Source organism: Oncorhynchus nerka, linkage group LG6, assembly GCF_034236695.1.
Source record: "Oncorhynchus nerka isolate Pitt River linkage group LG6, Oner_Uvic_2.0, whole genome shotgun sequence".
NCBI lineage: Eukaryota > Metazoa > Chordata > Actinopteri > Salmoniformes > Salmonidae > Oncorhynchus > Oncorhynchus nerka.
The window spans coordinates 68,811,615-68,829,130 of NC_088401.1; the positions used below are offsets into that span (position 1 = coordinate 68,811,615).

Genomic DNA, 17,516 nt, shown 5'->3' on the forward strand with positions numbered 1-17,516 from the left:
CAAAAAGAAGCAGTGGTTTCACTCTGAATACGATATGGACACGCCAACAGTCGCTTGTCATTTTTCACAATTTTAAAACTTTGCGTCTCAGTTTAAGAAAACAGATTTTTCAAACCATCCTTTATGTGACTGTCAAGGGACTGGACTGATCCAATCGGATCAGTGCTGCGGCGTCTGATTACAATGCTTGGATGCATTGATCAGTGGGTCTCAGCGCAGCAGCAGTTGGCTGATCATGCCAGGCAGGCCACAGTGATAGTAAGGCCCCAAGAATGTTAATGCCTGCCATTGTGATGGTAAATATGAAGGAAGGACAATCAAGGCCTTCACTATTCACCCCGTTCCAAGGCCTTTGGCTTTAGAAAGCATAGATTGAGAAAAGCCAACTTTCCACACACGCCCACCGCATACACGCACACACACAGAAGCATGCAAACACACACACCTCACTCTGACCATGCCTCGTTCTGTCATATCTGAAAGGTTGTCAGATTTGAGTCTCTCCCCTTTTCTCTGCATGGCCCTGGTGCTGCCATAGCCAAAGCCTCTAAATGCTAATATTTGGACACTAGCAGCCTGGGCGCAGAGTCTCTTTGTACGGCATTTAAAAAAAATATATTGGGCCCGATGAAAGGACGAGTTTAAAAAAAAGAGTCAAATCCAGTCCCAGTGAATGAGTTGGTCTACCTCTGTCCATGTCCATATCATATGCTGCTGGTGAGTCTCTGATCCACCTCTACGCAGACGACACCATTCTGTATACTTCCGGCCCTTCTTTGGACACTGTGTTAACAACCCTCCAGGCAAGCTTCAATGCCATACAACTCTCCTTCCATGGCCTCCAATTGCTCTTAAATACAAGTAAAACTAAATGCATGCTCTTCAACCGATCGCTACCTGCACCTACCCGCCTGTCCAACATCACTACTCTGGACGGCTCTGACTTAGAATACGTGGACAACTACAAATACTTAGGTGTCTGGTTAGACTGTAAACTCTCCTTCCAGACCCATATCAAACATCTCCAATCCAAAGTTAAATCTAGAATTGGCTTCCTATTTCGCAACAAAGCATCCTTCACTCATGCTGCCAAACATACCCTTGTAAAATTGACCATCCTACCAATCCTCGACTTTGGCGATGTCATTTACAAAATAGCCTCCAATACCCTACTCAACAAATTGGATGCAGTCTATCACAGTGCAATCCGTTTTGTCACCAAAGCCCCATATACTACCCACCATTGCGACCTGTACGCTCTCGTTGGCTGGCCCTCGCTTCATACTCGTCGCCAAACCCACTGGCTCCATGTCATCTACAAGACCCTGCTAGGTAAAGTCCCCCTTATCTCAGCTCGCTGGTCACCATAGCATCTCCCACCTGTAGCACACGCTCCAGCAGGTATATCTCTCTAGTCACCCCCAAAACCAATTCTTTCTTTGGCCGCCTCTCCTTCCAGTTCTCTGCTGCCAATGACTGGAACGAACTACAAAAATCTCTTAAATTGGAAACACTTATCTCCCTCACTAGCTTTAAGCACCAACTGTCAGAGCATCTTACAGATTACTGCACCTGTACATAGCCCACCTATAATTTAGCCCAAACAACTACCTCTTTCCCAACTGTATTTAATTTATTTATTTATTTTGCTCCTTTGCACCCCACTATTTTTATTTCTACTTTGCACATTCTTCCATTGCAAAACTACCATTCCAGTGTTTTACTTGCTATATTGTATTTACTTTGCCACCATGGCCTTTTTTGCCTTTACCTCCCTTCTCACCTAATTTGCTCACATTGTATATAGACTTGTTTTTTTTACTGTATTATTGACTGTATGTTTGTTTTACTCCATGTGTAACTCTGTGTCGTTGTATGTGTCGAACTGCTTTGCTTTATCTTGGCCAGGTCGCAATTGTAAATGAGAACTTGTTCTCAACTTGCTTACCTGGTTAAATAAAGGTGAAATAAATAAATAAAATTTTAAAAAATCAGTTTGGCTAAATTCAGCTGGCTCTAACGGACCATACGACTGGGGTGGATGTTGGAACAGAGGGGTAGACTGTTCTGCTATGGAGCTAAGGATCTAGGGAAATTGCTATTGGGTGATTTGAGGGTGCAGATTTCTATGCTACAAATTGAAGCTGGATCTGTACGTTTGGCCAAAAAAAGCCCCCAAAAAGTCCCATGACCAGCTCCATGCTACCACCCGAAACCAAATCCTTAAGGTTATTGAGTGGTCGGATAGGCTTTGAACACAGTCGCAGAATGAAAAAGCCAGTCCCTGAGGATGGTGGGAGAGAAAAGAGATGGAGGCAAACTTAATGCCCTGAAGAGAGAGCGAAGGAGAGAGAGAGAGAGAGAGCGAAGGAGAGAGAGAGAGAGAGAGCGAAGGAGAGAGAGAGAGAGAGAGAGCGAAGGAGAGAGAGAGAGAGAGAGAGAGCGAAGGAGAAAGAGAGAGAGAGAGCGAAGGAGAAAGAGAGAGAGAGAGAGAGCGAGAGCGAAGGAGAGAGAGAGAGAGCGAAGGAGAAAGAGAGAGAGAGAGAGCGAAGGAGAAAGAGAGAGAGAGAGAGCGAAGGAGAAAGAGAGAGAGAGAGCGAAGGAGAAAGAGAGAGAGCGAAGGAGAAAGAGAGAGAGCGAAGGAGAAAGAGAGAGAGAGAGAGCGAAGGAGAAAGAGAGAGAGCGAAGGAGAAAGAGAGAGAGCGAAGGAGAAAGAGAGAGAGAGAGAGAGCGAAGGAGAAAGAGAGAGAGAGAGAGAGCGAAGGAGAAAGAGAGAGCGCGAAGGAGAAAGAGAGAGCGAGAAGGAGAGAGCGCGAAGGAGAAAGAGAGAGCGCGAAGGAGAAAGAGAGAGCGCGAAGGAGAAAGAGAGAGCGCGAAGGAGAAAGAGAGAGCGCGAAGGAGAAAGAGAGAGCGCGAAGGAGAAAGAGAGAGCGCGAAGGAGAAAGAGAGAGCGCGAAGGAGAAAGAGAGAGCGCGAAGGAGAAAGAGAGAGCGCGAAGGAGAAAGAGAGAGCGCGAAGGAGAAAGAGAGAGCGCGAAGGAGAAAGAGAGAGCGCGAAGGAGAAAGAGAGAGCGCGAAGGAGAAAGAGAGAGCGCGAAGGAGAAAGAGAGAGCGCGAAGGAGAAAGAGAGAGCGCGAAGGAGAAAGAGAGAGCGCGAAGGAGAGAGAGAGCGCGAAGGAGAGAGAGAGAGCGAAGGAGAGAGAGACCCCTCCTGTCTCAGCCTCCAGTATTTATGCTGCAGTAGTTTGTGTCGGGGGGCTAGGGTCAGTTTGTTATATCTGGAGTATTTCTCCTGTCCTATTCGGTGTCCTGTGTGAATCTAAGTGTGCGTTCTCTAATTCTCTCCTTCTCTCTTTCTTTCTCTCTCTCGGAGGACCTGAGCCCTAGGACCATGCCACAGGACTACCTGACATGATGACTCCTTGCTGTCCCCAGTCCACCTGGCCGTGCTGCTGCTCCAGTTTCAACTGTTCTGCCTTATTATTATTCGACCAAGCTGGTCATTTATGAACATTTGAACATCTTGGCATGTTCTGTTATAATCTCCAACCGGCACAGCCAGAAGAGGACTGGCCACCCCACATAGCCTGGTTCCTCTCTAGGTTTCTTCCTAGGTTTGGGCCTTTCTAGGGAGTTTTTTCTAGCCACCGTGCTTCTACACCTGCATTGCTCGCTGTTTGGGGTTTTAGGCTGGGTTTCTGTACAGCACTTTGAGATATCAGCTGATGTACGAAGGGCTATATAAATCAATTTGATTTGATTTGAGAGAGAGAGTGAAGGAGAAAGAGAGCAAGAGTGTGTGAGGGGCCTTGTTCAGACGAGGCCCACAAATTCCCTGCATGTCATCATTGCAACGCAAAAGCAAATCCCTAACACCCCCACCCCAGTAAGTTTTTACTATGGAAAACTTAAACTGGGCCTGCTCAATTGGGTCCATCTGTTTACTCTCTGCGTGTCGCCTCTCAATAGCCCTGAGATATCCAGAAGAAAAACATAGGACAGAACGCTAACAAAAACAGTAATAGCTCAACAGAAGTCATCCATGCACAACTGTCCGATAGTGATTTACAACGTGACTCAAGAATTATTAAAGTGAGATAGATTAGCCGACAGACTGTGTCAGTTTGACATGTATTAGCTCACGGATAATGACAAGTACGCCCATATCCATGGCCATTCAACTACATATACTGACACACAACACACACACAGCAAGTCTCACACCATGGACTATCCCGTGGCTTCCACAGCCGCTCAAGTCTTCCATAAATCATTGGGTTTTCAACGACAGCGCAGAGGGGGCTACCATACGACACAGGAGCGGTTCTTAAAGGCCTTAAGTATTCCTAAAACACAGACACAGAGGGAAACCAGTGGAGGGGACAAAGTCAATAGAAATGCTGAAGTGCCTTTAATTCCATCATAGCTGTCACTGGTTTAATAGTGAGGAATCTTGTGGATTCTATAAAACCACAGTGGGCTGGAAGCCTCGTTTCACTCGTCCTGCAGAGTTTTTAGGGGTCCCTGGTAATTTTGGAGATAGTGGAGAAATTGGGAGATCTGTCATCTGTGGCCCTGCTACTTCAATCGCAGGATCACTGGTGAGTGTACGTACACACACACACACACACCCGCACAGGGACACCCACACCGTCAAAACACGCACACACCATCTCTATTGTCCTAGACTGGTCATGGCTGAGTGGAGCTGGCCTGAGTAGAGAGAGGATGGGTTATCTAGTGAGGTGCAGCTGGCCTCTGTGCCATTCTGTAGGGGCATTCTTGTTCTTCAAAGCAAGTGAGTCCTAATGAGCTGCCTGCACTGGAGGCTCTATAGTTGTAACTTCAATATAAATAATTCCATTCAAACAAACGTGTGAGTGAATGTCACCATATTCCATACATACTGCACTACTTTTGACCAGAGCCTAAGGAGACGGTGAAGTCACCTTTCATTATCGGTGTCCTGGATTTCTTCTTTTTAATACCTTTTTATTTTACATGAACTGATATGTAGCCCTTCCATGTACTGTTAACATTTCATGACAACGACTGATCAAAGTAGCCCAAAAGGATTTGTTAATCCCACATTTCTGGAGGGTTCAATTTCAGAAAAGTTAACTTTCGGTGAAGGTTCTCAGGACACAAAAGACAAACAAATTGTGAAGATAACCTTTAATTCTATTCTCTTAAATGTTCATATTTCCTTCATATTGAAAACGTCTCTGTCTCTCTGCTGTACGTCTGTAGTATGCCAAAATATGAACCTCTCCCTTCTGAGCAAAACACTGAGGAGAACGTGTTGCTTATCGCTTGGCACAAATTGCGGGAGGAATGTGATGCGCACCTGTTGAGGGGTGAATCCAAAGTGTCGATGACAAGCGGTCAAGTGAGTGTGAGAATAAGTACTGTTCCCTGCAGACGCTGGCAAAAGCAAAGGAAATGGCAGGTGTCGGAAAGGCACAGAGTTATCTATGCTCTAACATCCTTACAGCTGTGTTGTTGATAGCGACAGGAAATCGCCAGGAGACGGGCCAGGGTGATGGCATTTGCCGTGTCATCTCGTATGGTGTGCCTAAGCCCCTTACTATAGCAGCTCATGTCACTCCTCGGAAAATATCAGATTTGAATCTTCCTTTTTCATCCACGTCAACTCAAGGCTAAAATTCATGTGTGGTTTGGGCCTGGGCCAACCAAGCATCTTGTCAAACTTAAGATGTCTGTTTCAAGATGTTTAAGGGATGGTCCAAGGCACCTGTCTTGTCAATCGTCCAAGTAAAGCTCAAACTCACTGACACTGACAAATGCTATCGCATTAAGTCAGCCATTGCTCAACGTCTTTCTTGAATGAGGTGAATTGTGGAGTCAGAAACTGTAGAACAAGAAGTGGTGTCTATATCATCATGACCCTCAGGCATTACAAACAGACACAGAGGGGAAGGTGGGTGATAGAGGGAGGGGGGAAAGAGAGAACATGGAAAAGAAAGAGGAGATGGGAAGAGGCAGAGAGAAAGAAAGTGTTAGTAAGTGAGAGATCAAGCGAGAACGACAGAGCAACAGTGACAGAGGGAAAGCGAGTCAACGAAAGAGAGGTGTTTGCTGCTAATGCAGGGTCGTTCCATGTCATTTCAGAAATCCAAAGCAGGTCAATAGTACCAATTGCATTGCATTTTCGCTCTTCATATCCAAATCATCTACAGTTTAAGTCAGAAGTTTACATACACCTTAGCCAAATACATTTAAACTCAGTTTTTCACCATTCCTGGCATTTAATCCTAGTAAAAATTCCCTGTTTTAGGTCAGTTAGGATCACCACTTTATTTTCAGAATGTGAAATGTCAGAATAATAATAGAGAGAATTATTTATTTCAGCTTTTATTTCTTTCATCACATTCCCAGTGGATCAGAAGTTTACATACACTCAAATAGTATATGGTAGCATTGCCTTTAAATTGTTGTTGTTGTTTTTTGACAAGCGTTTCAGGTAGCCTTCCACAAGCTTCCCACAATAAGTTGGGTGAATTTTGGCCCATTCCTCCTGACAGAGCTGGTGTAACGGAGTCAGGTTTGTAGGCCTCCTTGCTCGCACACACTTTTTCAGTTCTGCCCACACATTTTCTATGGGATTGAGATCAGGGCTTTGTGATGGCCACTCCAATACCTCAACTTTGTTGTCCTTAAGCCATTTTGCCACAACTTTGAAAGTATGCTTGGGGTCATTGTCCATTTGGAAGACCCATGAGCGATCAAGGTTTAACTTTCTGGATTGATGTCTTGAGATGTTGCTTCAAAATATCCACCATTTCTCTTTCCCATTATGCCATCTATTTTGTGAAGTGCACCAGTCACTCCTGCAGCAAAGCACCCCCACAACATGATGCTGCCACCCCTGTGCTTCACAGTTGGGATGTGTTCTTCGGCTTGCAAGCCTCCCCCTTTTCCCTCCAAACATAACGATGGTCATTATGCCCAAACAGTTCTATTTTTTGTTTTATCAGACCAGAGGACATTTCTCCAAAAAGTGTCTTCTTCCTTGCTGAGCAGCCTTTCAGGTTTTGTCAATATAGGACTCATTTTACTGTGGATATAGATACTTTTGTACCCGTTTCCTCCAGCATCTTCAGGCATTTGGAAATTGCTCCCAAGGATGAACCAGACTTGAGGAGGTCTACAATTTTTATTATGAGGTCTTGGCTTATTTCTTTTGATTTTCCCATGATGTCAAGCAAAGAGGCACTGCGTTTGAAGGTAGGCCTTGAAATACATCCGCAAGTACACCTCCAATTGACCAAATCAGAAGCTTCTAAAGCCAGGCCATCATTTTCTGGAATTTTCCAAGCTGTTTATAGGCAGTCAACTTAGTGTATGTAAACTTCTGACCCACTGGAATTGTGATACAGTGAATTATAAGTGAAATAATCTGTCTGTAAAAAATTGTTCGAAAATGACTTGTGTCATGCACAAAGTAGATGTCCTAAATGACTTGCCAAAACTATAGTTAGTTAACTAGAAATTTGTGGAGTGGTTGAAAAACTAGTTTTAATGACTCCAACCTAAGTGTATGTAAACTTACAACTTCAACTGTATAAGTAACATAATTGAGTTACACAATCATTTTTTCGATACTTTGGGATGATTTGAATATGAAGCTTGAAAATACTAATATAGGTATTAGGTACCATCATTTTGGATTTGTGCTACAAATGCTAAAAAGTTAGCATTTGACACCGTGACCGACAAAACCAAAGTATGGGTTGCTGTCATAACTTGTCCAGAGACTGCTTACACAGTAAGCAAACCAATATATATAGTGGGGCAAAAAAGTATTTAGTCAGCCACCAATTGTGCAAGTTCCCCCACTTAAAAAGATGAGAGGCCTGTAATTTTCATCATAGGTACACTTCAAGTATGACAGACAAAATGAGGGGAAAAAATCCAGAAAATCACATTGTAGGATTTTTTATTAATTTATTTGCAAATTATGGTGGAAAATAAGTATTTGGTCAATAACAAAAGTTTCTCAATACTTTGTTATATACCCTTTGTTGGCAATGACAAGAGGTCAAACGTTTCCTGTAAGTCTTCACAAGGTTTTCACACACTGTTGCTGGTATATTGGCCCATTCCTCCATGCAGATCTCCTCTACAGCAGTGATGTTTTGGGGCTGTTGCTGGGCAACACGGACTTTCAACTCCCTCCAAAGATTTTCTATGGGGTTGAGATCTGGAGACTGGCTAGGTCACTCCAGGACCTTGAAATGCTTCTTACGAAGCCACTCCTTCGTTGCCCGGGCGGTGTGTTTGGGATCATTGTCATGCTGAAAGACCCAGCCACGTTTCATCATCAATGCCCTTGCTGATGGAAGGAGGTTTTCACTCAAAATCTCACGATACATGGCCCCATTCATTCTTTCCTTTACACGGATCAGTCGTCCTGGTCCCTTTGCAGAAAAACAGCCCCAAAGCATGATGATTCCACCCCCATGCTTCATAGTAGGTATGGTGTTCTTTGGATGCCACTCAGCATTCTTTGTCCTCCAAACACAACGAGTGGAGTTTTTACCAAAAAGTTATATTTTTGTTTCATCTGACCATATGACATTCTCCCAATCTTCTTCTGGATCATCCAAATGCTCTCTAGCAAACTTCAGACGGTTCTGGACATGTACTGGATTAAGCAGGGGGACACGTCTAGCACTGCAGGATTTGAGTCCCTGGCGGCGTAGTGTGTTACTGATGGTAGGCTTTGTTACTTTGGTCCCAGCTCTCTGTGGGTTATTCACTAGGTCCCCCCCGTGTGGTTCTGGGATTTTTGCTCACCGTTCTTGTGATCATTTTGACCCCACGGGGTGAGATCTTGCGTGGAGCCCCAGATCGAGGGAGATTATCAGTGGTCTTGTATGTCTTACATTTCCTAATAATTGCTCCCACAGTTGATTTCTTCAAACCAAACTGCTTACCTATTGCAGCTTCAGTCTTCCCAGCCTGGTGCAGGTCTACAATTTTGTTTCTGGTGTCCTTTGACAGCTCTTTGGTCTTGGCCATAGTGGAGTTTGGAGTGTGACTGTTTGAGGTTGTGGACAGGTGTCTTTAATACTGATAACAAGTTCAAACAGGTGCCATTAATACAGATAATGACTGGAGGACAGAGGAGCCTCTAAAAAATAAGTTACAGGTATGTGAGAGCCAGAAATCTTGCTTGTTTGTAGGTGACCAAATACTTATTTTCCACCATAATTTGCTAATAAATTAATAAAAAATCCTACAATGTGATTTTCTGGATTTTTTCTCTCATTTTGTCTGTCATAGTTGAAAGTGTACCTATGATGAAAATTACAGGCCTCTCATCTTTTTAAGTGGGAGAACTTGCACAATTGGTGGCTGACTAAATATTTTTTTGCCCCACTGTACCTTTGTAATAGTGGTCAGAATCTGGTAAGGACGTAGGATGGGACATAAACATAACTTAAATGACAACTGTATCTGAACAGGGGGAAGAAAACGTCACCAACGTCACATTACAACGGATGACGAAACAATACCCGAGCTGCAGCTCCATACTCCTTGTCAGACAGAGAACTGATAATATATACTCGTTGTGGGCGGACCGTGGTTGACTTTTGACTATTTCTTTGGATTCCTTGTCCCTACTCATTGTTAGAAAAGAGTTTGGTCCAAATTGAATATTAGGGACTATAGTTATGGAATATTACATGAATCCTATAAATTAAAATGGCCAATTTGGATGCAATCAATTAGCTCAAAGAGATCTAATTATATTTCAACACAATAATGTTGCAGGAATATAATCTTATCTGTTTCTAACAGAAACAATATCAGAACAATCTGAGATGGTTGGTTTCGAGGTGGAACGACCCTGTAGAGACCTCCACTCTTCCTCTGCCACAACTGGGGCCTGGGAGGCCTGGTGTCATTTAGCAGGACTCTGATATGTTCTCGGGTGTCAGGAACATAATTCCAGTGTGATGATGTACTGGGGTCCCCACGGCTGAGCTAGGCATAGGGTTACCAAGCTGTCCAGAGAACACCATCACTCCCTTTACTCCAAAACTGCAGGGACTGGATGAAAGCACCAGTGTGTGTGTGTGTGTGTGTGTGTGTGTGTGTGTGTGCGGGCGGGGATGCACCAAGGGAGCAGTGCCTTATGTGTCATACCGCAAAATGCATTTAAGACACTTTACCTTGTTCTGAATATCTGTTTGATTTTGTTTAATTTGGATGTATTACAAATACAATGCTTAGACACAAATATCTGCTATAATATAACTTTGCTGAAAACACCACCACAAATACTTCAGGTTTTAGTGTGAATTGTTGAATCGCTCCTCCGTACAGCGACAAGGTTTCACCGTCACCTGCAGATACTTAGGGGGCAAGCGAGGGTGACATAACACAAACAGTGGGCTAATTGGGCCCAATTAAGTCATTCCGCAACACAACCCAGAATCTGTCAGTCCCGACAGTCTAAATCCCCTCTGGCCCTCCGATGAGAAACACAGCGTTGGGTTACGGCATACACACATTGAAATCCTTCTCAACAACTACCACCCTTAGTCAGTAACAGCAATGTTAGGAGATACTGTACATTCTGTTGAGTTATGAATGACAGCATGATACAGTAGGGTTTATCACTGCTGGGGGGGTGAACATTCCTACAACGTTTGTTAATTTTCCAATGGAGCCCTTACTAACTTTCTGGGAATGAAGAGGTGATCAGACATGTTTTGCTGGGTTTAAAGGAGGGTGGAGGGTAAGATGAGTGTTTACCTCGCCAGACATGTCCGGAGCCAGAGAGATGAGCGGCCACAGAGAGGAGTAGATACCGAAGAACACCACCCACAGGCTGATGCTGCCCCAGATGGCAATGTGACTGAACTGGAGGAGACAGAGAATGTTACTTCCTTTTGTGTTTACATAAATAGAGTGTTGGCAGTGAGAGTTCCAACAGTAAATACAGAGTACTAACCATCTTATTGTAGAGTAATTATACAATGACTAAGTTATTCTGCTAGTAGCTCTGCTGAAAAGCCTATGTCATGTGAATGGAGGCCAGGAGTGGCAGGAGGAAGAGGAAAAGCTGGATGGAGCATTATTACGGACCTTTTAAGATCTGCCTCTGTTACAAGGGTCTGTGGTACCATAAGAGAATGACGATGAAAAGACAAGATATTGTAGTGCTTCTACACCTGCATTGCTTGCTGTTTGGGGTTTTAGGCTGGGTTTCTGTACAGCACTTTGAGATATCAGCAGATGTACGAAGGGCTATATAAATAAATTTGATTTGATTTAGTGAGAGGAGAGAGCCTACCATAGTCCACGATGAGGTCTCCAGGCCAGCTTTAAGGCACACGGTGATGACCACAAACTAGGAAACAGAACATCAATGTTAAATGCTAAACCAACATCTTCCTCGCCATTGAGAATAAGTCAAAATCAAAGTCAGAAGTTTGACAGGAAAACGCACATATTTTATATGACAGCTAAATGTGTATTCCTTAGTTTAGAACTTGAAATACTGTTTGACTCACACATATTTGATCAAAACACAGTAATGACGCTCAAGACGGTCAAAAGTAAATAAAGAAATTCAAAACAAACTGTAAAATAATCTCACAGCAAGACCCTGAGGCTAACACAAGGTTACGGATAGACAGACAAAGATGTCTTCATTCTCAAAGCTAAAAAAGCAGAAATACAACACTGGTTATCAGTCAGGGGAGGGCTGAACTGACTGTGTGCTCATCCAAAAGAGACTCAGGTTATGTCCCAAATAGCACCCTATTCCCTTCATAGTGCACCACACACACACACACACAAAAGGGTGCCATTTGAGACACATACTTACTGTATAAACCATGTTGCCTAAGAGGAGATAGTCCGGGGTCTTTCCGTTGCCAAAGACCGTATCTGTGAAAAGGATGAACATGAAAAGCTTTTAGACGTATGGTCATATCCCTCTTTGCTAGTTCCACTAGACCAGAAGAAATGTGAAATCTCAGCTATGGAGAAAACTACCAAAGAGCAGACAGACTGTCTGCATTTATTTTATTTCATCTTTACTTAACCAGGTAGGCCAGTTGAGAACAAGTTCTCATTTACAACTGCGAACTGGCCAAGATAAAGCAAAGCAGTGTGACACAAACACTGAGTTACACATGGGATAAACAAACGTACAGTCAACACAATAGAAAAATATATATACAGTGTGTGCAAATGTAGTAAGATTAGGGAGGTAAGGCAATAAATAGGCCATAGTGGCAAAATAATTACAATTAACACTGGAGTGATAGATGTGCATGTAGAGATACTGGGGTGCAAAGGAGAAAAAAAAAATATATATATATATATATGGGGATGAGGTAGTTGGGTGGGCTATTTATAGATGGGCTGTGTACAGGTGCAATGATCGGTAAGCTGCTCTGACAGCTGATTCTTAAAGTTTGTGAGGGAGATTTGAGTCTCCAGCTTCAGTGATTTTTGCAATTTGGTCCAGTCATTGGCAGCAGAGAACTGGAAGGAAAGGCGGCCAAAGGAGGAGTTGGCTTTGGTGATGACCAGTGAAATATATCTGCTGGAGCGAGTGCTACGGGTGGGTGCTGCTATGGTGACCAGTGAGCTGAGGATAAGGCGGCATCTCAAACGGCACCCTATTCAGTCTATAGCACACTACTTTTGACCAGAGCCATATGGACCCTGGTCAAAAGCAGTGCATTATAAATGGAATAGGATGCCATTTGGGATGCAGCCTGTGAGTACTGTATGTGCAGGCGAGCATCATTCCCCATTAGAGATACAACACTGGACATGATGCCCCATTAGACATGCAACACTGGACATGACGTCCCATTAGAGCAGTGAGATGTAACACTGGACATAATGGCCCATTAGAGCAGTGAGATGTAACACTGGACATAATGGCCCATTAGAGCAGTGATATGTAACACTGGACATAATGGCCCATTAGAGCAGTGAGATGTAACACTGGACATAATGGCCCATTAGAGCAGTGAGATGTAACACTGGACATAATGGCCCATTAGAGCAGTGAGTGGTAACACTGGACATAATGGCCCATTAGAGCAGTGAGATGTGTGTGGACATGTTTCACTATTCTTGTGGGGAGTAAATAAACAAACATTTGACAGTTAGTCCCCACAAGGTCAAATATTATTTCTAGGGGGTTTAGGGTTAAGGTTAGAATTAGTGTTAGAATTACATTAAGGGTTAGGAGCTAGGCTTAGGGTAAGAGTACGGATTAGGTTGAGGGAAAATAGGACTTTGAATGGGACTGAATTGTGTGTCCCCACAAGGTGAGCTGTACAAGACTGTGTGTGTGTGTGTGTGTCCATTGCATATGCTTAATGGAGTAACCTGATGGAGGAATCAGGAAGCAGTCTGGACTATGGTTGATGTGACCAGTTAAGCCAGGTTATTATTGAAAACAAAAACAAGAATTAGTCCAGTAATATTTGACAAATAAAGTATTCAAATCAAAGCAAACTGCTACTCAAATACCGGTAAAGGCATGGGTCAACTCTTTGTTCAGTTAAAAAAAAAAAAAAAAACCTCATTGATTGTACTAGCAACATTTACTTCAATACCCCCTAAATTCTGAGCATCCTCCAAATTCAACACATGGGCGTGCTTGGGGAGAGTGTTAGGGTGGGAGAGAAGAAGAACGAGAGAGGGAGAAAGAGAAGAAGAAAGAGGGAGAGCAAGAGACTGGCTCCTTTTTGCTTTCGGCTAGTCACATGCCTATGTGTGCTTCGAAGCCTTGCTGACAGCCTGTCAGTCAGACTGAAGGGGCTTCACTCTTCGCTTTATTTGGAGAGCAGGCCCAAGCCTGTGTGGTCCTCTGGCTCCACCAGCCAAGACTCCATCGACTCAAAGATACCCATTCTCTCAACCCTGAGCCTTACCACAGTCTGAGAATTGTAGCTACTTGGCCATATAGTGAAGTGTGAGCTGAACAAGGGAACTTGAAAGTGTGTGTGTGTGTGTCTATGTTTGAGTGTGCGTGCGTGCCAAGCATGCCAATGTGTATAATTCATGAGGTTGTGGGTAAAAAAAGAAAAGTAATCAAGATAAGGTATGTGTTAACTGGCCTCATTCTACCCAGAGCATGTAGAGACTAGAAATCCAGGCTGAGTCACAAATAGCAAGGTGCCAGATGAGTCTCTGGGAGGTTAGAGTCCCTGGGAGGTCAGGGTTAGAGTCCCTGGGAGGTCAGGGTTAGAGTCCCTGGGAGGTCAGGGTTAGAGTCTCTAGGAGGTCAGGGTTAGAGTCTCTAGGAGGTCAGGGTTAGAGTCTCTAGGAGGTCAGGGTTAGAGTCCCTGGGAGGTCAGGGTTAGAGTCTCTAGGAGGTGCTTACCGTGCTGGAAGGCTGTGAGGGGGACCCAGAAGAGGATGACCGAGTGGAAGAGGCCATTCAGACAATGGGCCCAGAAGACCTGCAAGGAGGGGAGAGGGGGTTGGGGGGTTCCAGGGAGAAAAGGAGAGGAAAAAGCATGAGAAACCCGTTGGCCGACCCAACCCGCCTAGCGACCACTGACCTTGGCTCTTTGTCCCGGCTCAGCAGTTGACTAAGTGGCGGTTTTGTAGGGCCTCCTCTCTGAATGGCCACCCCGCTGACACACACTTTGTATATCCTCCTGTGTGTAGGACTGGAGAAGAGGGTGCAGGGATGTGTGTAGGTTTGGTGTGTGTGTGCACGTAAGTCAGACTATGTGGGGGCCAGGATTTCCCTTTCCCTGTCCTTTCCTGTAGACCCCTCCCCCCACATCAAATTTCAACTGTCTTTCATATGCAAATTTAAGATCGGGAGAAAAATAAATGAAGAGGGCACTGAACAAGCACAAATCAATCTGAAAACATGGAGAAGTTGACATGTTTGACGTGGATTAACTTGTTTTTACGGTAATTAGTAAGAAGCTGGAAAAGAAAGGGCACACAGTAGTTTGTGTGTTTCCACACAGGCGACTCTACAGTATGTGTGTGCTGTTGGTGTGTGTTTGTAGATTTTGGATGAGCCGTTTAAATCAATAGTCCCTCTCCCAAACCACAGTGTTTCAAATGTACATTATGCTCGGATGTCGCCAAACACAACACTAAAGGGTGATGTAGCATGAAATGGCCGTGAAATCAACTCCGCCAAAAAAGTCTGTATTCATGCCCCCTCGTTCACATACCCTGCTCCACAAAAACAAGTTGAAATAGATTTGAATAAAACGGGGTGGCGGGGGAACACTTCACTCAATATTCACTTCTTAATTAATTTTTGGCAGGCAGCAAGACCAAATTATTTTCACACTTCCGTAAAAACGCGCCCTCGACAACTTCATAAAACCGGTCTATGAACGCACAATTTCTTATCCAAGACATATTATAAAACCGCCGGCTTATTGAAGTCGATGCGTTTTTCACAGGTTTTAAGCAATTTTGGAATAACGATCAACTCTTAGTGCTCGAAACAGTTGTTTAAAAGAGCAGGCATATGCAGCATGCTTTTCCTTGTACTCCAACTTGTTTCCCTTTAGTGCAGATTCCCTAATGGTGGATCTGTGTCATGTGTAGTTAAGTCAGCAATTGGGGATTCTGTGGTCGGAAATTACGTCTGGGGCTGCGGGGCGACGTCTGGGGATGCGGATAATTTGTTGTACAAATGCAAAACTGTCTCAGTATTTCTGTAAAAGATAAATAAAATAAAAAGCAGGCTTCATTCAAAAAAACACTAGAAACAGATGATGAAACCAAGTGTTGTAGTCCACAGGTGGGGAGGGGAACAGGAGGAGAGGAGGAACAGGAGGAGTGGGTCTGGTTCTGGGCTCTATGTCATACCTTGGCCTCTCTGGCATGACCTTCTCACCTTAACAAAACAAGAGCCCTTAGTCCCACCCCTATCCCCCTTACTTCACCTCCCACCCTGCCAACAGGCCCCCACGCTGGGGTAGGAGCACCCCCCTCTCTATGTGGTTCAGATGATCTCCAATGTTACAACTACACGTTTAAACCCAATTAACCTCCCACTGGCAACAACCCCACCTCAACCTCCAACACAACAGTGTGGAACAACAACCCCTCGTCACATCACCCTCCTCACTCTGCCCAGCACAACACAGTGTGGAACAACACCTCCTCACATCACCCTCCTCACTCTGCCCAGCACAACACAGTGTGGAACAACACCTCCTCACATCACCCTCCTCACTCTGCCCAGCACAACACAGTGTGGAACAACACCTCCTCACATCACCCTCCTCACTCTGCCCAGCACAACACAGTGTGGAACAACACCTCCTCACATCACCCTCCTCACTCTGCCCAGCACAACACCTCCGCACAACACCACCTCCTCACATCACCCTCCTCACTCTGCCCAGCACAACACAGTGTGGAACACCTCCTCACTCTGCCCAGCACAACACCACCTCCTCACTCTGCCCAGCACAACACAGTGTGGAACACCACCTCCTCACATCACCCACCTCAACACAGTGTGGAACAACACCTCACATCACCCTCCTCACTTTTCCCAGCACAACACAGTGTGGAACAACACCTCCTCACATCACCCACCTCAACACAGTGTGGAACAACACCTCACATCACCCTCCTCACTTTTCCCAGCACAACACAGTGTGGAACAACACCTCCTCACATCACCCTCCTCACTCTGCCCAGCACAACACCACCTCCTCACATCACCCTCCTCACTCTGCCCAGCACAACACAGTGTGGAACACCTCCTCACCCTGCCCAGCACAACACCACCTCCTCACTCTGCCCAGCACAACAGTGTGGAACACCACCTCCTCACATCACCCACCTCAACACAGTGTGGAACAACACCTCACATCACCCTCCTCACTTTTCCCAGCACAACACAGTGTGGAACAACACCTCCTCACATCACCCTCCTCACTCTGCCCAGCACAACACCACCTCCTCACATCACCCTCCTCACTCTGCCCAGCACAACACAGTGTGGAACACCTCCTCACTCTGCCCAGCACAACACCACCTCCTCACTCTGCCCAGCACAACACAGTGTGGAACAACACCTCCTCACATCACCCTCCTCACTCTGCCCAGCACAACACAGTGTGGAACAACACCTCCTCACATCACCCTCCTCACTCTGCCCAGCACAACACAGTGTGGAACAACACCTCCTCACATCACCCTCCTCACTCTGCCCAGCACAACACCTCCGCACAACACCACCTCCTCACATCACCCTCCTCACTCTGCCCAGCACAACACAGTGTGGAACACCTCCTCACTCTGCCCAGCACAACACCACCTCCTCACTCTGCCCAGCACAACACAGTGTGGAACACCACCTCCTCACATCACCCACCTCAACACAGTGTGGAACAACACCTCACATCACCCTCCTCACTTTTCCCAGCACAACACAGTGTGGAACAACACCTCCTCACATCACCCACCTCAACACAGTGTGGAACAACACCTCACATCACCCTCCTCACTTTT

General features: G+C 45.1%; 1 protein-coding gene across 1 annotated transcript in view; it reads right to left on the reverse strand.

Annotated features, from left to right (window-relative positions):
• Positions 1-17,516, reverse strand: part of LOC115130886 (phospholipid-transporting ATPase IA) — a 197,428-nt gene that overhangs the window by 13,212 nt on the left and 166,700 nt on the right. The window contains exons 30-33 of the mRNA XM_065019824.1: positions 14,392-14,470; positions 11,866-11,927; positions 11,329-11,385; positions 10,788-10,895 (exon numbers count right to left, since the gene is read on the reverse strand). Of these exons, the coding sequence (XP_064875896.1) occupies positions 10,788-10,895; positions 11,329-11,385; positions 11,866-11,927; positions 14,392-14,470 (306 nt within the window). The remainder of the gene's footprint in view (positions 1-10,787; positions 10,896-11,328; positions 11,386-11,865; positions 11,928-14,391; positions 14,471-17,516) is intronic.